At 42.7% G+C, this 22,408-nt stretch overlaps 1 protein-coding gene across 1 annotated transcript; it reads right to left on the minus strand.

The window, feature by feature from the left end:
- Positions 1-5,876: 5,876 nt before the first annotated feature.
- On the minus strand, positions 5,877-21,986 carry CUNH8orf76 (chromosome unknown C8orf76 homolog). Its single transcript, XM_015486287.2, has 5 exons — positions 21,849-21,986; positions 20,917-21,060; positions 16,047-16,504; positions 11,680-11,812; positions 5,877-6,324 (listed from the first exon to the last, which is right to left on the minus strand). Exons 2-5 carry the CDS (start codon positions 21,001-21,003, stop codon positions 6,127-6,129), a joined length of 876 nt encoding a protein of 291 aa, XP_015341773.2. The 5' UTR covers positions 21,004-21,060; positions 21,849-21,986; the 3' UTR covers positions 5,877-6,126.
- Positions 21,987-22,408: the final 422 nt, after the last annotated feature.

Raw genomic sequence — 22,408 nt, forward strand, 5'->3', positions numbered from 1 at the left:
CCCAAACAGAGCAAGGGGTAATATCACAAAGGAACAGATGAGCGTAGCTCAACCCATGGGCTGGCTGTAGGAAGGCACATCCATGCACGGAGACACATTTATGATTTCTCTACCCTCAAGATCGGGGATACCGTCTTCAGTTACTTAAGCAACCAGATCACAAGGTGATGACAGTGCCACACCGATCAGGAGGGGAAGCAAACACTGGCCACATGCTATGTCAGCCTCCCACAAACTATCTATCACCTCAGCTATCTCATTGTTTCTTTCACCCCAGAGAACTCTAATACAGAATCCGGTACTAGGGATTAAAGTCTGTATCTCCTACTAAAGTCACCTTCTGAGGTGCTGGGTTTAGTACTTCACCACGTGAATTTGGCAGGCACACAAATTAGCCCTGTCAGGAGCTCTTCCGTAGAAGCTCAGATGCCAGAGGGGCCCTGGATGTCCATCCCATGCTGCTCCTCCCACCCAGCTTGCCCTGCTTCTCCACAACATCTGAGCAGATGCAGACCCCTCCCTCTCCAGCCCCATGTGGGGAGAGCTGACCATGGAGCCTTCACGGTCAGCCCTATTTCACCACTAGCAGAGTAGGGGTGACTTCTGGTGGCTGGTCTTCCAGCATGCAGTGGCCCTTGGTTCAAGGCCAGGGCAGCTTCCTGAGGTGCTGGCAGGGCAAGCACTGTCATTCTGGGAGCCCTCACTGTGAGCACAGTAGGAAGGCACATCAACGAAACCTTTCCTTCCTGACTATTCTAGTCCACACATCCTAGATTGCCAAGAGAAAATGGATGTGGAGCCCTGCAGGTCTGGGCTTAGAGAGGCCGGCCTTGGCTTCTACTCCAAAGGGCCTGCTTGTACTTAACCCTCAACTGGCCTAAAATGTGCCAGGGACAGGGAAAAGGTCCTGACTCAGAGCACCTATGACAGCATCAACAGCCTCATTGCCACCAGTGTGTGCATTCCCTGACCTGTGGTTTGTTGGTTTGGGAGAGAATGACAAGGAGTGACAGGGGTTAGGGAAGGTCTGTATGAGGGGAGACCTAGGAGCTGAGACCTCAACTGAGGAGGAGTTGACCATAGAGCTGTGGCCCACATGTCAGACAGCAGCACAGCCCTGGGTGAGTCTGGCTGTATCCTAGGTGTAGAGGGAGCTGCTAGAGGCCCACAAACTCCATAATAACACCAGTTTCCTAAGGCACCTGGAGTCGGCCTCCTCCATGTTGGAGTTCATATCTGGGACTCTGTAGGCCCAGGAGACACACATTGCTTGAAGCTCAAAGATTGTTTAACATTTGGAAAGTAAAACCAGATTCCCCCTTCCAAAGCACAACCCTAAACCAGCCATTCCCCTGTTCAAAAGCCGTCTATAGCTCACAGTTGCCCTCGGAGAAAAGTCAGCTTTCTTATCTTGGCATTAATGATGCTTCATAATTTGGCAATGGCTCATCTGCCCCATCTTCATTGACCTTCATACCTGCTGAGGCCTCCTCCAGGTCTCCACTCCTGCTACCCCTCAACTTAGGACCCCGATGTGGCTGCTTTTGATTCTCCGCTGAGCCTGCAGCAAATCCTTCCCTCTTCTAAGGTCCAAATCAGATTTCCTCCTTCCAGAAACTTCTTTGAAAGCCCCAGCCCTCCTCAGCACTTCTGCACTATCCAGACCTCCCTCCCAGCCCCTTCTTCTCTTCTGCTTTTGTGGATGTCCGTGACACCACTGTAGATATGCTCCTTGAGGGCACCTGTTGCTTCTTCTCTTTGGTCCCTCCTACAACAATCCTACTCAACAATGGTCACATTTTTACCATTAAATAAATGAGTGAAAGAATATTATTTAGAAAAGAAATTGCCTTGTGAGGCACAGAATAATTATTCCAAAACCAAGAGTAAAAGATGCAAGCCATCCAGAGTAGGATTTTTGGGTTGTAGGTAACAGAAACCAGCTCGAGCAATCTTCATTTAGGGATTACTTTGCCTTATTTTCTATTGCTGTCTAACACATGACCACAAATCTAGTAGCTTATAACAACACAGATATATCACCTTATAATTCTATAGTTCAGAATTGACACAGATCTCTCTGGGCTAAAATCAAGGTGTCAGCAGGGCTGTGTTCCTGGACACTTTAGGAGAAAAACATTTCCTTGCCTTTTCTTTTACATACTACCCAGAATTTCTTGGCTTGTTCCCGTCCATCATCTTTGAAGCTACCAACATAGTATTTCTGTCTTATTCCATATGCTGCCATCTTCCATTTTTCAAAACCCTGGTGATTACCTTGGTTCCACCAGGATCATCCAAGATAATCCCCTAAAGTCAGCCAATTAACAACCTTAGTTCCCCTCCGCCATATAACCTAATGTAGTTATAGGTTCTGGGGGTTAGGGGTTAGACATCTTTGGGGGGGAATTATTTTGCCTGCTATACTCATGGAGACGTGAGGCAGGCTCTAGAGGCCAAGAAGGAACTGAAATCAGGAAGCAACAAAGCAGACAACTGTCCCTTCTGCCCCTTTTGGGGGATCACCTGAATTTTCTGTCTCTGCAGATCTCTCTTCCTGCTCCTGTCACCTTGGCAAAGAGCATGTCTCTCTCAGCTTTTGAGCCTGTTAGGTTTGGATACACAAGAAGAATCTACTTCTGAAGCCCTTGGAGAGAATCTAATTATTTCAGCTTGGGTCAGGTAACTTCTGCCACTCCCTAGCAGATAGGGCAGATGAGTACCAATATGGCAGCCAGGTACCCGCCACTGTGGGCCAGAGAGTGGTTCCCATGAAGCAGGCAGGTAGTCACTAGCTCAGAAGCTGAGCACAGAACACCAACATTTTATGAAGCCATTCATGAAGCCATCCTGTTTCAAGGAAAAGGACAAGGAAGACGAATGCCTGCCCTCTGTTTCTCCCCCCTCCCCTTCAGGAAGTCTGCCAGTGGCTGCCCTTTGGGAAGACAGGATTGGAGCTGCCACTCCTTGGACTGTTGTTCTGCTGGCTTGGGGCATTCTTCCAGCTTCACTGGGTCCACAACACCAACCGAAGGCCTGGGTTAGCCAGGGGATAGGGCCAGGTATGGAGAAGGCAAGCTCCACTGCGTCTGACTCAATTGGATGCGCAGCTGAACCAGCAGAGCTGCCATTTTTCTTTAATGAAGGCCCTGAAAAGCAGAGTGGAAACTACTTTCATAGACTGAATTTCAAAAGCATTAGGAAAGCTGCTCTTTAAAATGATCTTTTTGTCTACTGTGGCCTTGGATTCATTTGTAGATTTTGACCTGTTTTCCTGAACTGAAGCACATCTTTCCTGAAATGCCATACTGCACAGGTGGATATAGGTCACCTTTGGTCCTGGTGGTCAGGCTCTGTAGGGATGGGTCCATGCTCAGGCTGCCTCTATAAGGGCTAATGCTCCAGGGAGGCAGCGGTGGCAGAAGTCATGGCATGACTAAGGCTGAGCTCCACCATTAAAGGGTAAAGCATAGAGAGCATCCGAGAGCCAATGATCTGGCAAGGAGGAATCACACAATGAATTATTTAACTCTTACAATCACCTGGACAAAAGCACAGGGCACTCTTACTTTTGGAATCAGGAATATCCCAACAGTGACCTCTGAGCTGATATCTGTAGGAAAGCAAAGTGTACACAGGGCGGAGGTGGGGGACGGGGGTAGAAGCAGGGGAGAATGTGCCAAGTAGAGGTTACTGGGTGGGCAAAGGGCTTAAATAAAGGAAGCCTGAGGAGCCCAAGGATGTGAGAGGGAGCCAGACCAGAATGGTACCAAGTGGGCAGAATGAGTGGGAACTCATGGGCCAGGGCCAGGCTGCAGAGGGCCTCACAGGCCTTGTGCAGGACTTGGATATGGTCTCCATAAGACTCTGGCTCCAGCATGAAGTCATAGAGGTCTAAGAATGTAAAAGGGAAAAAAAAGCCGCTCACCAGCTCAGGCACCCAGCAGAGTTCTCCTTGGGAGAAAACACCAAAGATAGGCCTGTGCGAGCACAAGAGGGAAGGAGTTGGTCTGGGTTCACCCACCCACCCAGAGTGCAGTCACATCAGTGGCAGCCATTTGCTCATCCTGAGTGACTCACTCACTGACAGGGCAGGCGTCTGAACAGGCAGGCCTGAAGGCCTTTCCTCAGCAGTCACTGCCCACCTTCACGCCTCCGCCATCTGTGCTGGAAATGGCCATGAGGACTTTGTATGATGAAATCCAGAAGTGCCCTATTTTCCTCGTCCTTTCCCCACTCTTCCTGACAGCCAGGCATCGGAGGTCAGCAGGCCTAGTCCTCACCTGCATCTATACGCCGCTGCCAGGAAGGTGAGGCGGGGCGGGAGTGAGGTGTGGGGAGGATCCACGAAGATCACTAGGGCCATCAGGATGGTGAAGACGTGGGTCTGGGAGGACAGCCTGAGAGCTAAAAATGCCCTCAGGACAGGGCAATCCACAACTAGACCACAAACTCCACGACAGACAGCATGCTTGACACATAACAGGAGCTAATAAACAATGGCTAGCAGGTGAATGAATGGAGGGAGGGCACTGGGGGCTGTTGAGGGATTTTTCCTAAGTTTTAATGGTTCTTAAAATTGAAATATCTATTAATTATACAGTCTTTCTTCTCATCTCAGAAATGAAGGGTTAAACTTGCAATTGATGGGCACATTAAACCAGCCCATTTGGGGAAAGGAGGGTAGTGGGAAAGGTGAAGCAAGCTGGAAGAGAGTGTGGTTGGAAATCTTGAGGACTCCGCCTTATGCCCTGGGCTGGAGTCTTTGCCCTCTGCTGAGAAAAATAAGTTGTGCAGGACATTTGATGAGGTATGGGTTTATTATTAAATTCCATTTATAAGGGAGCTCCTCCATCACAGATTATTCATTCAGGCATGGTGGCGCATGCCTGTAATCCCAGCCACTTGAGAGGCTGAGGCAGGAGGATCTCAAATTCAAAGCCAGCTTCAGCAAAAGCGAGGCACTAAGCAACTCAGTGAGACTCTTGTCTCTAAATAAAATACAAAAGAAGGCTGGGGATGTGGCTCAGTGGCCGAGGCCCCCTGAGCTTAATCCCTGATACCCACCCCCCCAAAAAAAAGGCTCTTTGTATGACAATGTTCCATGAGTCTCTCCTGTTTCTGCATGTCTTATACAATGCACTTGATACTCTCTGTTCCAGACTGTCTTTCAAAGATGTCTGCACAGCAAAGGAGACAGTGTCTCCTTCTGGCGCAAAGGGCAAGCATGCTTACTACTCACTGCAACAGACTGGAGTTTACTAACTCAGGGCTTCTCTCCTGTAACACAAGCCATACAGTGCACATTACAGGAGGTGCTGGAGGCATTCATGTGTGCCCATGTGTGACAGCTCCATGGGACCCACAGGAAAGAGGAGCTGATGCAAACATGCTGAAGCTCATACTGCTCGCTGGACCTTGTGTTATGAAACCCTTTATTTCTAATCTAGAAGTCTCCTGTCTTCTCTCAGCACCCAGGCTGTGGCAGGCTAACTTGATAGCTTACAGATTAGGGTAAACTCTTAGACCCTTTGCAGTATTTTTTTTTTCCTTTGGTACTGGGGATTGAACTCAGGGGCACTAGGCCACTGAACCACATCCCCAGCCCTATTTCACATTTTATTTAGAGACAGGGTCTCATGAGTTGCTTAGTGCCTTGCTTTCGCTGAAGCTGGCTTTGAACTCACAATCCTCTTGCCTCAGCCTCCTGAGCCGCTGGGATTACAGGCACCCTTTGCAGTTCTTGACACACTCTACTTAGAAATGGTTTATTCTCATATTTCAACATTCTTGAACACTGCTGATGAATTTACCTGAAGAAAAAAAGTGGATTCTTCACTGCTGGCTACAATACAGTAACTGTCTTTAAGAGACCATACGATATGAAAGCCTCTTTTATTTGCTTTCCCAGCAGATGCCTTCAAATGGGAAGTAGGCCGACGATACAATATAAAGGGAAAGCAAGAAATCTAAAAAGAGCAAAATACACTAAATGCACTGTCAGTATAAATAATCTGGGAAAGAAGACATAATTATAAATTCACTTTTTCCATGATCAGCAATCCTGTCTGAAGTAAACAAGGACAATTAATACTGTGCAAGATGATTTTGTTTTTAAATGGACCTCTAAGCCAAGATCTGTATCTCTGTATGGAACTGATTTTCAAAGGGACAGAAATGGTCTTTGATCTTTCTGAACCACTTGTCTTCAAATTCTTTCGAGGATGCAGTCACCAAGGCAGTCAGAGCTGCAGAGCCAATGTTCTTCACCTCTGAGTGAACTTCTTCTTTTATTTTTTCTTGAACGATATCTTCTCCCATAACCTGTAGCAGAATAAAAAAAATACTGTCCCAGTAAAAGAGGCAGCAGACATGGAACAGAAGATCAGGTTGTTCATCAACTACAAAGGCCTTCATACAAAAAGGGAAAGTACTTTAGCTACCAGGGAACACTTCCAACATATTCAAAAGATATCTATTCAGAATTTGTCATCCAAGGATCATGTATGTAACCATCACATATTTCCACTCTTCCTCCCGAGTGAAAGAATTGCTGAAGCCTGTCCTCATGCAGCTGCAGTACCATCTGGCCTCCTGGGAGCATCAAGTCAACCTTTTTCTATCAAGACACATGCCCTCAGTGAGAATGCAATTACAAGTGACTCTCCCTCTTGGAAAACAGCTGAGAGGACCAGGCAGAGCTTGGGCAGAATATGACTGCAGCTGTGCATGGGGCACAGGTTCCTATCACCTACAAGTTCCCTAAAGCCATCAAAAGCAGCAAACAATTGAGTAGTAGGAGCTAGGTTGCCTTTTCCTGACCCAAAAGGAGACCATGATCCTGCTGAAGCCTACCCAATCTTGTAAACTTAACAAGCACAGTTACCCAATGAAGGCACAACACTGCCCCCTACTGGTCAGAATCAGGCCAGGATGAACACAGGGTCACATCCCCAGATTCTGGGTTAGTTTCTCTTTGGTAAGACTCACAAAGTTAAGTTCTAGAAAGCCTTACCTGACATCTTCAAAATGTTGGAAGTGGTGCTAAACTGTTTTATACTTTTTTATGAAGGCCTTCACAAGCTTCTAAGTGATCAGCCTTACTAAAATTAAGTTCTAAAACATTTAATACCATTTGGCATGAAAGAATATTATAGAGTGGTCAAGCACGAATGCAGAAGAAATTTAGTAACATGGATTTGGACTAGATGATTTCTATGGCTCCTGCAAACCTGAGATCCAATTTCATGAAAACTCTACTTAATTAGAAATACAATCAAAAAATGGTTCTCAGTGGGTTTGAATCTTCATAGATCACACATTTTAGAGGAAACTGCAATGAGATGTGGAATATTTATTAAAGGATGGTATTTTATCAGGTCTAAGATACTTTTTGAATTTTGACATCTCTGAAATCAAGATGTAGTTTATGATGCATCACAGTGTAAATGGCATCTTATTTTTCTTTTAGTGGCACATCAAATAATAATGTTTTACAACTGATGACTTCCTAGATTCAATGAAGTACCAAATACTTATTACATGTTCAACATAGGGGAGTAAGTAAATAAATTATAGTTCATTCAAAAACTGGATGGATATAGCCATTAAAAATTATGTACTCAAATAATATTTAAGAATCTCGAATCATACCCATGTCACAGTGTTAGGTAAAAGTCACAAAATATAAGTTTGGCAGTTACTAAAAATGTTCAGCAGAGTTACATTATATGACCCAGCAATTCTATTCCTAGATATACATCCTTAAAGACAGGGACACAAACATACATGCATACTAATGTTCAAAGCAATATTATTCACAATATCCAAAAGGTGGAAACCACCCAGACGTATCCATCAACAGATGAGTGGATAAACATGGCACATACACATATAGGGATGAGGTTGTTTCGCTTTGATCTTCCCAGTACTGGGGAACAAACCCAGGGCCTCACAAATGCTAGGCAAGCACTTTACCATTGAGTTTTACCCCTACCCCTTTTTATTTTTGAGACAAGGTCTCACTAATCTGCTCAGACCCACCTCAAATTCGCATTTCTCCTACATTACCCTTCTACACCACAGTCATGTGCCACAATGCCTAGCCATGAATGAAGTTCTGATATATGCTATCAAATGGACAATCCTTGACAACAGTATACTAAGCCAAACACAAAAGGGCAAATGTTGTATGGCTCCCCTTATTTGAAAAACCAAAAATAGTAAATTCACAGAAAGTAGTTTAGAGAATATGAGAGGTAGAGGGAGGAGGGCATGGGGAGGCTTTGCTTAATGGGTTTATAAATTTCTGTTTGGGGGGATGGAAAAATTTTTGAAATACAGTGGTGATGGTGGGACAACACTGTGAATTACTTAATGTCACTGAACTGTATGCTTAACATGATTATGATGGCAAATATTACGCTTTCTACATATATTTTATCAAAGTAAAAAAAAGGGGGGAGGGAAGAACCATCTCAAAATGGAAGATATATAAGAGACAAAAGGACCAAGTATAATATGTAGACTTTATCTGGATCTCAATTCAAATAAAACAACTAAAAATAAAAAGTAAAAGTATGCAATCAAAGAATATTTAAGCCTATAGGGTCTAGGTCATATCATAAGTCAATTAAAATGAAGGGAGTATAATACAAATAATCCTAAAGAGGGTCCAGACATTCATTACTTTTGAAAAGTTCCACAGGTGTCAGATGCATCGCCTAAGCACAGAACTATCATCCCACTCAAGTGACAGATTTCCCCAGCATGGGAAGAACATAATGATGTTTAAGACATGGTCTGGCTTATGAAGACCTAGAATTTAGATGAAGAGATGAGACACATTCCTGTAACTTTTTAGGGTTCAGAGAGCTATCTTTTCAAGCAACCACTTTATCTGAGTTTAAAGAAGGAAAAATCAGGGGCTGAGGTTGTGGCTCAGTGGTAGAGCACTTGCCTAGCATGTGTGAGGCACTGGGTTCGATCCTCAGCACCACATAAAAATAAATAACTAAATGAAGTTTTTTTAAAAAAAAAAAAGAAGGAAAAATCACCACAGGCAAGAGTATCCAGGAAAGCTGCCCCAATGTATGGGACCTCAGCTGAGATCTGAGGATGAGAAGCTAAGCAGGTAGAGACTGGAAGCCCCAGGATAGGTCTGCTAGAGATGGAAAGACTAGTCTAGTGGTGGCAAAAGATTGTGTAAGGAATTCTTGGTTAGTAAGTTTGGGGTTACACTCTGCAAGGCCTTGGATATCACATTAAAGATCCTAGATCAGACCTGACCTCAGAGGTAACAGGGACTCATCTTAGTTTTTAAACAAACAGGTAACATCGTCAAAGCAAGTCAAGATAGATTCAGGGGGAAAAGCCAGGAAGCAAGGTGAGACGAGACAGAGGCCACTGTGAGAGTCAACCTGAGGTGGAGAAGACTAGCTGCTAATGTGGAACAGAAACCAAAGATGGAAGCTGAAGAAGTGTGGGCTTTGGTGGGTGACTGGCAAGGCTAACCCTAGATGGAAAGAGGCCCAGAGCCAGTGAGGTTCCAGGTCTGGAAAGAAGAGTGACAGACAGTATCAAAGAAAAACAGTTAAGTCAGATGGCTCTTTCCAATGCTCCTCCACTTCCTGAGAGGGTCTGCAAGACTGACGTAAGTGCTTTCACGTCACTGGAAGTGACAGTAGAATAATCAATAACCATCTCAGTTACCTCCAGTAGTAACCAACCAGAGATGTGAGACAGTGCTCCAGAGCTGAGGCAAGAGACACAGACTAAAAGTAACCAACGCCAAGGTGACAACTGAAACCATGGGCACCATTACGATTTCAGAGATGGGAAAAGAAAGGCAAAGAGAAGAGAAAACTGAAGTGAAACCTTAGAAAACATCATGCCACAGAAGAAACCAGGAGTCCCAAGAGGCAGAGGAACACTAAATAGCAGGGCATGGTGGCCCATGCCTGTAGTCCCAATTACTCAGGAGGTTGAGGCAGAAGGATCATTTGAGGCCAGTACTTGAGCCCAGCGTGGGAAACCCAAGAATGAAAATGAAGGTGAGGGCAGAGTGGAATGAGACAAAGGAAGGAAGGAAGGGAGGAAGGGGTAGGAGAGAGGAGGAAAAAGGGAGGAAGGAAAGAGAGAGAAATATAGGAGATAAACAGGGTAGTGTAGCCTCTAAGAAGTAAAGAGAGTAAAAATGAGTGGCCAGGGCTGGGGTTGTGGCTCAGCAGTAGAGCACTTTCCTAACACATGCAAGGTACTGGGTTCCATCCTCAGCCCACATACAAATAAATAAATAAAATAAAGGTCCAACTACAACTAAAAAAAAAAGTGAGTGGCCAACAGACATTCTATGCAAAGATAAAGGAAAACAAAGACTAAGGAAAGGCTGAGATACAATTACAAGAGGCAGGTGCCTGTGTGTATCCACGGGCTCAAGGGAAAAACCCTATAGGAGGCAGAAAGTTACAAAGGCCAAAGGAGAGCAGACAGAGAACGCAGGGAAAAGTTCATAATGAGCCAGCTTAGTGTTGGGAAGAGAGAAAGAAGACTGGCAGTAGAGATCTGCAGTTAAGTACCTTTTTTTCCCTTGCTGGTTATGAAACCCAGGACCTCAGGCACGCAAGGCAGATGATCTAGCACCCAACTTCAACCCTAGCCTCGCAATAAATACTTTTTAAAATCTTTATCTATTTGTTCTTTTGGTACTAGGATTAACCCAGGAGCATTTTACCATGGAGCTATATCCCCCACCCCTTTTTATTTTTTCTTTTGAGACAGGGGTCACCACCATACCCAGCATAATAAGTACTTTTTGAAAGGATGACAACAGGAAGTATACGGGTGAAAGTCATTCTCAGGGAAGAGTACCAGAGCTGTCAAGTTTCAGTTGTGTACTGAAAGGAAGTAGCATGAAGAGCTTAAAACATAATCTCAAGTGCCATCTTTAAAAAATTTCAACAGTGTACTTTACAAAAATCCAGCTTTTTTTTTTAAGAGAGAGAGAGAGAGAGAGAAATTTTTTTTTTAATATTTATTTTTTAGTTTTCGGCAGACACAATATCTTTGTTTGTATGTGGTGCTGAGGATCAAACCCGGGCCGCATGCATGCCAGGCGAGCACGCTACCGCTTGAGCCATATCCCCAGCCCCAAAAATCCAGCTTTTAAAAAAGAAAGTTAATATAGGATGCAAATGATGACATTTGTATTTCTCTGCAACCACCAAAGTAGTGACAGAGTGGAGCAGAAAGAAAACGAACCTGCAGCTGACCCACACTGGTTTTAGACAAGTGCTACCACTTAAGGGCCAACCTCAGGGGAGTCACAACCTCCCTGGGCTTCTATTCCAGCTCCATCTGTCCTCACCAGCTATGAGAATGAATGGAGGAAAAGCATATAAACCTGGCATAAATGTGAGCATTCATCCTTTAGTTTCTTCAGCATTAAAACAATGAAGGGCATTCAGGTGTCCCAGCAGGCAGGTGCCAACAAGTACTGGCAAGCACAGAACAGCCCTACAGGCAGGCTCACTGCAGGGTAAGGATGGTGAAGAGGCCACATAAAGGAGGGAGACACAGACCTTCTGTAGATGGGATTTGGTTGTTCCTTATAAAAATGGTGTCAGAGCCAGGAAAAATATCTGATGCCTTGTGTCTTATAAACCCAAGGGGTACACTTACCTCAGCGATCCACAGCAAAGTGTCTTCTTTGAAGCTGAAACTTTTCATTTTATCTTCAATTTCCTGTTGAGTCCTTAGGTTCTTCTCCAAAGCAAATGATGTTTGTTGCGATTGGGTGAACTGAAGTAAAAGTCTGAAAAACCAAAAAGTCCCCATGAGTGGGCTCCACAACATAATGAGCCCCACAAGGCTCGAGAAGGCTGACCCTCAACAGAACTTTCACTTGAATTCCTATAGCTCCTTACTCTGAATAAACTGCCCATCTTTATGCTGGAAATTCATCTTTTCTAAAGTCACTAGATCAAAACGTCTCAGAGAGAGCTTTAGCCAGCAATACCTCAAAAGAGCTCCCTGTGGAAGGCAAGTGGCTAAAAGCACATATAATTTAGATTGAGAAAAACCACTTTCCAGTCAGACTCCCCCCCCACCACCACCACCACCTAGATTTGTTTCTTTGAAGCCAGGGTTTTATGACCCTTCCATTCCCTGGACCTCACAGCATCTGGACCTCAAAGACTAATTAGCTTCACTGGTAACTTCAATTACCCAAAGCAGGGCCAAACCTTTGATGACCCTCTTACAACTACTCTGCAACTGCCTTACCACTGATGTCCCACGGTGATCCTAACCTGGTCCCCTCTCTTGCTGTTTCCCCCTCCATCCTCATGTGGCTCCTCCTCCTTCTTATAGAGAATGTGCAGATTTTCCCAATTTCCCTCTGGCCTCATTGGTCCCTGTGGCATGCCCAGGAGGACCAGGCTCTGCTATTTACTCATTTTGTGTACTGAGCAGTGCCAGACATGGCTCCAGGCACTGAGAGATACTGGAGAGAAGACAGACCTGGGCTGGCCTCACAGAACGGAAGGAGAGAACACACAAGCATAATTTCAGGTAGTTAAAAGTGCCACAAAAAATAATCCATGAGAGTGTGTCCTTAGAATGGGATAGTGCAGAAAGGTTTCCTGAGATACCATCCAAGTCAAGCCCTAACTGATAGGGCACCAGCTAGGAGAATGTCTGAGGGAAGGGGCCTCCTGGCCAGGGGGAAGGAGGCCCTGACAGAAAAGTTTGATGTGTGAGAAAATTAGAAAGAGCATCAATATGGCCATGGCACAGCCAGGGGAAAAAATGCTGCTATGGAGCAAATATTCCCTAATTCCTGTCAAAACCCGACTGCCACTGTGTTGGTGTCCAGGCACAGGACCTTTAAGAGTTAAGTGCATGAATGCATTAAAGCCCTGTGTTGGGAGTGGGTTCCTGGTGTAAGCATGAGTTCAGCTGACTTCCGCTCTGGTCCACATGTGCATGCTCTCTCTTGCCATCTGATGCCCTCCATCATGATAGCAGAGTAGGAAGACCCTCATCAGAGGCTGGCACTTGATCTTGGACTTCCCAGGCCCCAGGATTGGGAGAAATAATCTTTTTTTCCTTCTTTTTTGGCATTGGAGATTAGGCTCTACCACTGAGCTACATTCCCAGCCCTTTTTTTGAGACGATTTCTCACCGAGTTGCTCAGGTTCTTGCTGAGTTGCTAGGGCTGACCTTCAATTTGTGATTCTCCTGGGTCACAAGAATGACAGGTATGTGCCATGGCACCCAGCTGTGTTTCTTCCTTGATAAATTAAGCAGTCCATGGTATTCTGTTATAGCCTCAGCTAACAGACAAAGACAAACGTGGAACTGAAGCAACTGCAATGGCGCTTTCTACAGGAGAAGGTACAAAGACGCACTGCTGTCTCAGCGCAACCCGTTCATGTCACCTGCCCCGTGGCCGGAAGCAGTGACCATTTTGCCATACTTGCTTTCTTCCCTGTCTCTGTAGTCACTTGAAAACAGAGCTTTTCCTTTCTATATCACGTTCATTCATTCTCAACCTTCAGCCCTCTGCAGCTGTTCTTCTCTCCCTGTCCTCCTACTGAAATCGGCTGCTTAACAGCACAGACGACTTCCTAGTTCTCAAGCCCTCTTCTCAAGTAATCCTACTTGACCTCCACAACCACCCAATTGCTGATCTCCTTCTAATCCATAGCTCCCTTCTTCAAAGTGTGACTTTTATTTCCTAATGAACAACTCCAGATGGGTGAGCCACAGATGTTGAGCCTACATCATTCCTCCCACCCTGAATCTGCCCGGTCATCCTGTGTGTCTAATCTCAGCAAAAAGCAGCACCATCCATCCAGGACAAACTGCCTTTCTCCTTACACCCATCCCCACACACTCAGCGGGCCTCCAAATCTTGTCGATTCCATACTGCAAGGACATAATTTTCTTCTTTTGTTTCCTTTACACGGTACTAGGTAAGACTCTACCACTATTCACCAATCATTCCACTGCCTCTTCACTGGTGTCCCCAATTCCAAATATCTTCTTCTAGACCATCATCCCAGCCACCAGGTCTCACTCTGAATCACTGCTCTGACCACACCACCTTCAAATACTCTCCAGGTCTTTAGCTCAAGGAGCAAAATCTTTAAGATGACATCTAACATCTTGTGCTAATAATAATAATAATAATAAAAAAATCCAATAGCAGTGAAAGTACCAAAAGATAACATTTATCATTTGCCTACTATATACTGCACAGTACAGTAAGTACTTAGATACTTTAATACTACAACCCCACAAAGTAGGCATTTCCCCTATTCCTCCATCTATGAAGAGGAGGAGCCTGGAGCCCAGAGAGTTTTGCACAAGGTCAGACAGCTGGCAAGTGGAACAGCCCAGGTTCATTCACTCAACATCAACAATTCACTGAGTTCTTCAAAATCAGATCAGACTCCAAAGTCCTACCTCTTACTTCCTCTGCTTCTGGCATGGTCTACAGACTACCTACGGCTCGGCTCCTACCACACGCTGTTCTTACCACCAGACTGTGGCTGTTTTACACCAGCACCCCTGGCCCTTTGGGCTGTGCTTTCTCTTTACTCTGCATGCCTTCCCTTGCCTTGGGATTATAACAAGGAATGAGCAAGAACTGCATCTAATGATGGCCCTGGACTTCACAGCTTTGCCACTTTAGGAATGATTTTAATAGATTCCTAGTCCATCAGATAGGATCCTAACAGTAACCCCGGTCATGAGGATTGAGATGAAATCATGCACACGATTACTTAGTCCTTGGTTGGTGAGCATTCCCACCAGGTACATTTGGCAGAAACACCATCCCCTGGAAAGTCTCTGAAGCCTTGGTTCTTCCTGCCACACCAACAGCTCCCTTATCTTGTTCCCCATGGAATTCTGCTCACACTACTGATAAGCTATTTAGCACCTGTGTGCCAGTCACTGACTAGATAGTTACAAAATTGTAAGGAAAGGGACTGTTTTTTTGTTTTGTTTTGTTTTAAACAATCTTTATGATCCTAGTACCAAGCAAGGGCCTGGCACATGTGCTTTTGAAAAAAAGTGACACAGTCAATGCCAACTAAGTATCTATGAAATAAATTTTAAAATTTGCCAAATAGATGCCACTTCTCACTTAAGCCTCATTGTTAATAGTTCTTGAATTCTCCAGAGAGAAAATATAACAATAATCTCTATGTTCTCAAGATGGTGTCTATTTCTTCTCTCATAAATTATAGAACTGGTTAAGGGTATTTTCCCTGCCTTCTTCTCAAATTCTTATACCTTAAGGATTCAAAGTACTTGGAGTCCTTAGGGGCAAACCACGGGAATTATTTGTAGAATGAATTTAGAACTGTTTATTCACATGATCAGCAATTCAAACACAACAACAGATTTTCTTCAGATTTCTTTGGAATATATGAATAAAAATTTCCTTCTTTAAAACAGCTGTTTTCCCTTTTCCAATTTAATTTTCCTAATTTTTTTAGTGTTTTCCAATTTTAACATTCTACACTGAGCACTCACCCCAGTTGTATTCATTTTTTTTTTTTAATCTTTATTTATTTTTATGTGGTGCTGAGAATTGAACCCAGTGCCTCACACGTGCGAGGCAGGCACTCTACTACTGAGCTATAACTCCAGCCCTGTATTCTTTTATATATATATATATATATATATATATTTTTTTTTTTTTTTTAAGTTGGAGATGGACACAATACCTTTATTTTATTTATTTATTATGTGGTGCTGAGGATCAAACTCAGGGCCTCACATATGCGAGGCAGGCACTCTGCCACTGAGCCACAATCCCAGCCCCCCAGTTGTATTCTTGAGCAACTAATAATGTTTCAAAGTTTTACGCAATGAAATGACATATGTTCAAAGGGGTCTGTCTAGATCATAGGAAAAATTCAAAAACATACACCAAGTCTTGCTTAGAACTTTTTGAAATAAATGAAATATATAAAATAAATGAAGCCTTTCCCCTGAGCTCCTTCCCCACCCTGTCACACCACTCAGCTTACCTGGTTCGGATCAGAGAGGCACATGCTTTCATCTGAGTCTCTATCAACACTGCTTCTCCCTTTCCAGTCACACAATTCTGACTGTTTTTAAAAGCTTTCTCGGTTTTCTGGCCATTCCTGACACTTGCTTCCACAGAAAGCACAGAGCTCTCAGGCACAGTTTCAGGGAAACACAAAATACAGTCCTTTCCTGAGTGTGGAAAGGAGGACAGGACAGTTTTATTACTTGAGGTGAAAGTGTTCTGTCTCTGAGATGATGCAATCGATGCTGAAAGAGCTGGCCCTAGATTCAGGTAAGCCTCTGCCAATTTGCCCCAGCTCCAAGGATTGAAAGGATGCAAAGAAATCAGTTTCTGCAGGCAGAAAATTGTTTTCTCCAAGTTCTGCAAACCTGAACAAATAGCAAGTTGGAGGTAGAGCACAGTGGTTAAATGGTCTGTATTGGTAGCTTTATTTTCCTGAGGAGAAAAGGAAAAAAAAAAAAAAGATAAAAAACTGTAATTGTAAAGTGTTTTCCATATAAAATAGAAGATACCCAAAAAGATGTCTAATGTATACAACGTAAATTGTATGTTATACATTAGAAGTATCTTTCAGTACTCATACATTCTGAGTGAACTAAATATACTTCAATGGATCACAAGCTTGAAACCATAAACCAAGAGCAATATATACTACCTAGCAAAATAAACATCAGCCATCCCAAACATCCAAATGTCATAATAAAGTAATAATTCATGTAACAGTGACAAGTCCAGCACCAAAAAATATAAATGTCAGTTTGAATTCAATTTTTATCATTATCTTTGTTTTCAGCCAGACATCTAAAAAGACCCAAGCCAATTTTCTTAGGCCCTGTCCTAATGGTTCCATTTTAACATTCATGCTTTCAAAAACCCAAAAGGTAGCTGGGCATGATGGTGCATGCCTATGATCCCAGCAACTTGTGAGACTGAGGCAAGAGGATTGCAAGTTCAAGGTCAGCCTCAGCAACTTAGTAAGGCCCCATGCAACTTAGTGAGACCCTGTCTCAAAAGAAAAAAATAAAAAGGGCTGGGGAGGGGCTGGGATTGTGGCTCAGTGGTAGAGAGTTTGCCTCACACATTCGAGGTGCTAGGATTGATCTGCGGCACCACATAAAAATAAATAAATAAGATAAGGATATTGTGTCCATTTACAACTAAAAAGGGCAGCGGGGAGGGGGCCTGGGGATATAGCTCAGTGATTAAGCACTCCTTAGTTCAATTCCTGGTACAAAAAAAAAAGGTGATTTTTTTTTTTTTTTTAAGTCCATCTGACATCTTGCTGGGCTTAGAAATCTCGAACATGACAGCCCCGAACATGACAGCCCCGAGCCCTGGGTGCTTCGTGATGCATCACAATTGAATCCAAATGCCTTCCCTGCTAATTCTACCAAGGCCAGCCATTTTTGGCCAGAGGAGGTTGCTTGGTTTCATTCTGATCAGAAAACCCTTTTTAAGTCTCCTTAACCAGAACCACCACCTCTTGCCTAACCTGCCATCTGGCAAATACCCTTTGGATTAGGAAAAATAGGCCTGCTTTTTCTAAAGTCTGCAGAAAGCAGATGGCAGATAACATTATCTTCAAGCTGCTGTGAAGGCTAAGGAAAGCCTGGCCTGTGAGTGCCCAGAGCAAGCTTCTGCACACAGCTATTCAGAGAGTGCAGCAGGAGCCAACTCCACGCTGCAGGCGAGAGCAACTGGCACGAAGTCAGAGGAAGCCTGTGGAGGCTGAGAATATTCCCAAATTAAGTGAAACAATATGAAATAAAGCCCCATACACTTTTGGTGATACTGCACCTCATCAAAGACTGAATATACCTTGTTTCATTATTATTATTTAGTGTCTAGCCTTCTCAACACGACCATTAAGGTCCATGAGAATTTTTACTTAATGCTAAATTCATAGTGCAGAGCATAGTTCTTCAGCCACCATAGATGTTAATTAACATGTAAACACAGAGAGGTTAGATATCTTGCCTGAGGCCACACAGCTGATAAGCAGAAGAGTTACAGTCAAATATAATATAATCTACAAATATAGATTTGCTATCTATTTTGTTCAACATTACACACTGATCTGTCCCTCTACAGAATGTGAGAAGACAAAAAACTATGAGGAAAAAAACAGTCCTGGGCCTGAGCTAACAGCAAAATAAGAGACCTCAAGTAGAGAAGAAATTAAAAAACAAAACATCAGGTTACTAGGAAATGAGAAAACCTTATAGATAGGCAGTATCCATTAGGGTAATATGCAAGAGACCCCCAAAAGGGGTGAGAACCACTAGTTCCCTGCCCAGCAGGTGCCCAGAAAACTGATAACCAGTTCTGAAAGTCCTGACATGTTACTGAAACCTTCTGCCTGGTCACCACTTGAGCTAAATGAAAAAAAAATCATTCTCTAAGCCACAGGAACAGATGCACTGAGTGAAACACAGAAATGGGACCTGGGGTCCCTGCTACTAATCTAGCTGCTGCTGCCTTTAGTGAAAAAGGAAGAGGGTTAAGTTCAAAGATGCCATACAAGAGCGAGGTGATGGAAAAGCAGAGCAGTGCTGTGTCTGAAAAGGCTCAAGCTGCTGTCGATTTGCAGACCAGGAAGACTGGGAATGAGCACAATTAAATCCTGGCTTCAATGTTCATAGATTCTTTCCAGAGTAAAGATTAAGCTGCATTTGAATAAGAAAACAAATAACCCAATCAACAAATGGGCCAAGGACCTAAACAGACACTTCTCAGAGGAGGATATACAATCAATCAACAAGTACATGAAAAAATGCTCACCATCTCTAGCAGTCAGAGAAATGCAAATCAAAACCACCCTAAGATACCATCTCACTCCAGTAAGATTGGCAGCCATTATGAAGTCAAACAACAATAAGTGCTGGCGAGGATGTGGAGAAAAGGATACATTTGTACATTGCTGGTGGGACTGCAAATTGGTGCGGCCAATTTGGAAAGCAGTATGGAGATTCCTGGGAAAGCTGGGAATGGAACCACCATTTGACCCAGCTATTGCCCTTCTCGGACTATTCCCTGAAGACCTTAAAAGAGCGTACTATAGGGATACTGCTACATCGATGTTCATAGCAGCACAATTCACAATAGCTAGACTGTGGAACCAACTTAGATGCCTTTCAATAGATGAATGGATTAAAAAAATGTGGCATTTATACACAATGGAGTATTACTCAGGACTAAAAAATGACAAAATCATGGAATTTGCAGGGAAATGGATGGCATTAGAGCAGATTATGCTAAGTGAAGCTAGCCAATCCCTAAAAAACAAATGCCAAATGTCTTCTTTGATATAAGGAGAGCAACTAAAAACAGAGCAGGGAGGAAGAGCATGAGAAAAAGATTAACATTAAACAGGGACGAGAGGTGGGAGGGAAAGGGAGAGAGAAGGGAAATTACATGGAAATGGAAGGAGACCCTCATTGTTATACAAAATTACATATAAGAGGATGTGAGGGGAAAGGGAAAAAAAATCAAGGGAGAGAAATGAATTACAGTAGATGGGATAGAGAGAGAAGATGGGAGGGGATGGGAGGGGAGGGGGGATAGTAGAGGATAGGAAGGATAGCAGAATACAACAGTCACTAGTATGGCAATATGTAAAAACGTGGATGTGTAACCGATGTGATTCTGCAATCTGTATACAGGGTAAAAATGGGAGTTCATAACCCACTTGAATCAAATGTATGAAATATGATATGTCGAGAGCTTTGTAATGTTTTGAACAACCAATAAAAAAAAATAAAAAATAAATTAAAAAAGAGAAAAGAAAAAAAAATATTAAGCTGCATTTGAGAGGATAGGTAGGAAAAGTTCAAGGTCAGCCTGGGAAACTCAGTGAGACCCCCATCTCAAAATAAAACTAAAAAAGCTGGGGGTGTAGCTCATTGGTCGAGTGCTTGCCTAGGATATGCAAGGTGCTGGGTGCCATCTCCAGCATCAAAAAGAAAAAAAGAACGGAAGGAAGAAAGAATGAGTGGATTGATTAACTTGCAATTAATAGAGAAGGGGAAAGAAAGAACAAAACACAGCTGGATTTTACACTCTTAAAGGACTTTGAGAGGTTGAAGTCCTAGGCAGTGAAGCCCTGGGCTAACAAAGATGAATGAGATGGAGAAAGACAGCTCAGTAAATGCTTTTGGGGCTGACCTCTGATGACCTACACCCATGGGGCCCAAGATCTGTGTGATAGTGTCTCACTAACACCCAAAAAGAAGGAAAACTGGTCTTTTTATACTATGACTGGTCAATTTAGACCAGTCAATATTGGTCAATTTAGACCAATATTTACACAGAAATCAACAAGTAAACCATAAATGCCCTAATCTGAAAATATAAACAAACAAAATTACAAAGAATTTTCTTTATCCTTATAAAGTTTCTGCAAAGTCTACTTAAAAATAAAAAGGACTATTAAGCTTGACTTGGAATGAATATTTAGTCATGTTTTTATAACTTCTGCTTACAGAAGTAATATATGGTACATTGTAGAAATTTTGGAGCACAGAGCCTAAATAAATCTAAAAAAGAAAATAGATCACTCATAATCCTGCCCTATTAACACTTCCTAAGAATAAACCTCTGCAAATGAGATTTTCTCAGGCAATAAATTTCAAGCTTATTACAGGAAAAACATAACAAGAAAATGATTATATCTATAGCTCCAACTGTTCCTCATAATAAAGCCCTTACACGGCTCATGATTTTCTTCTGCTTATGTAAATCCACCCATTTTGCTTCTAGCAAGTTTTTCATTTTGTCGTTTGAAAATAAACCATGAAACTGTCCTTGGTATAGGAAAATGTGCGAAAACAAGCAATGAAACGACTCACCAAGTTTGCAGCAATCTCTAGAGCTTCCATATGTCTTCCCAGGTGAGCAAGACACCGAGCCTGGCCTTCCTGGACATCCCTTTTCATGGCAAAATTGGTAGATGACAATTTTTCAGAGATACTGGAATACTCCTGCAGTGCTTTCTGACAATTAGTTGTTTAAAAAAAGAGAAGAAGAAAAGAAAGATAGAAGAGGACTCAGGATCAGGTGATTTTTTTTTTCCCTAGATGGAAAATAATATTATAATTGATCCCACAAAGAACTTGAGTGTCTTAGTACTACTTTGCTCAATAGTAGAGACAGAATGGCTGGAGGTACAATGACCAATACCATAGAAAGCATTCCAGAGCCAAAAGATCAGGCTTCAAATCCTGGTTTTGCTGCTCCTTGCCATAGAACCTTTCCATCAATATCATCATGAAGATGTAAATATGAGAAGTAACCTGGCTCTTAGTTGTTCATTCTTTTCTTTTCTTACACATTCTGAGATGCTCTTGTAACACCATGAGATTTCTATGCTGGAGACACACAATAATGAGAGAGCTACTGAACCTAAGGAAACAGATCTACAGGGACCCCAAAAAGATTCTTTTTTTGGAGTTATGGGAAACAAAGCAAATTATATAAAGCCACATAAAACAGTATAGAAACTTGAGAGTCTAAGATTATTTAAAAAAAAAAAAATCCATCTTCACCAACACATTCATGGGCCTGGGGATAGCTCAGGGGTAGAGCGCTTGCCTAGCACATGTGAGGCACTGGGATCAATCCCCAGCATCACATAAAAATAAATAAATATATAAAGGTATTAAAAAACTAAAAACATTAAAAAACACACACTTATTACATAGTACACTGTTAGTCACATATGCTGTCACTGATACAACAGAAGCTCACTTCAAGTACCACAGCCTTACATGTTTGATCCTACCTGATACTCCTGTCGTCTGTAGGCCAGGTCCCCTTTGAATTTCTTGATAGTTAGAACTTCAACATCATCACTGCTCTCAGTTTCTTCATAAAACCACTAGAAATTATGAACAGAGCACATTACAGAGAGTGAAGCTATGCTCTCATCTCATCCTCAGGAGTAATTTTCCATAATATCATCAATTAAACCTCAGAAAGACATACCTCTTCAAGATGAGACTAGGGAAAATATCCAACAAAGAATAACAACTTTAATGATGACCCAGTTTTGATTAAAATTATCACAAGTAATAAATCTATTGATAATATTATCTCCCCAAAAAAGCTGCATGAGAAATGTGGTTTTATTTATATCATTTCCGATACCAGTGTGATGCCTGGGAATTCCCTACCTTTATCCTGCACAGTTCACAATGGTTTTTTAAAATGAGATGTTTTCTTTTAAAGCAATTTTAGAGAATGGAATAGAGACTGACAATTCTTTATGAAAAAGACATAGAAAAAAGAATTATGGTTGAGGTATTGTTAGGAAAAATGATGAAAGGCACAAAAGAATCTAAG

This window comes from Marmota marmota, unplaced genomic scaffold (genome assembly GCF_001458135.2).
Source record: "Marmota marmota marmota unplaced genomic scaffold, marMar, whole genome shotgun sequence".
NCBI classification, from domain to species: Eukaryota; Metazoa; Chordata; class Mammalia; order Rodentia; family Sciuridae; genus Marmota; species Marmota marmota.

Coding starts and splice junctions, on each gene's coding strand:
- CUNH8orf76 (XM_015486287.2), bottom strand. CDS start 21,003: ATGAAAAGGGATGTCCAGGAAGGCCAGGCTCGGTGTCTTGCTCACCTG. Junction 16,505..20,916: donor TAGAGATTGCTGCAAACTTG/GTGAGTCGTTTC, acceptor TTTTCTCCTCAG/GAAAATAAAGCTACCAATAC. Junction 11,813..16,046: donor GCCTCTCTGATCCGAACCAG/GTAAGCTGAGTG, acceptor TTGGTTTTTCAG/ACTTTTACTTCAGTTCACCC.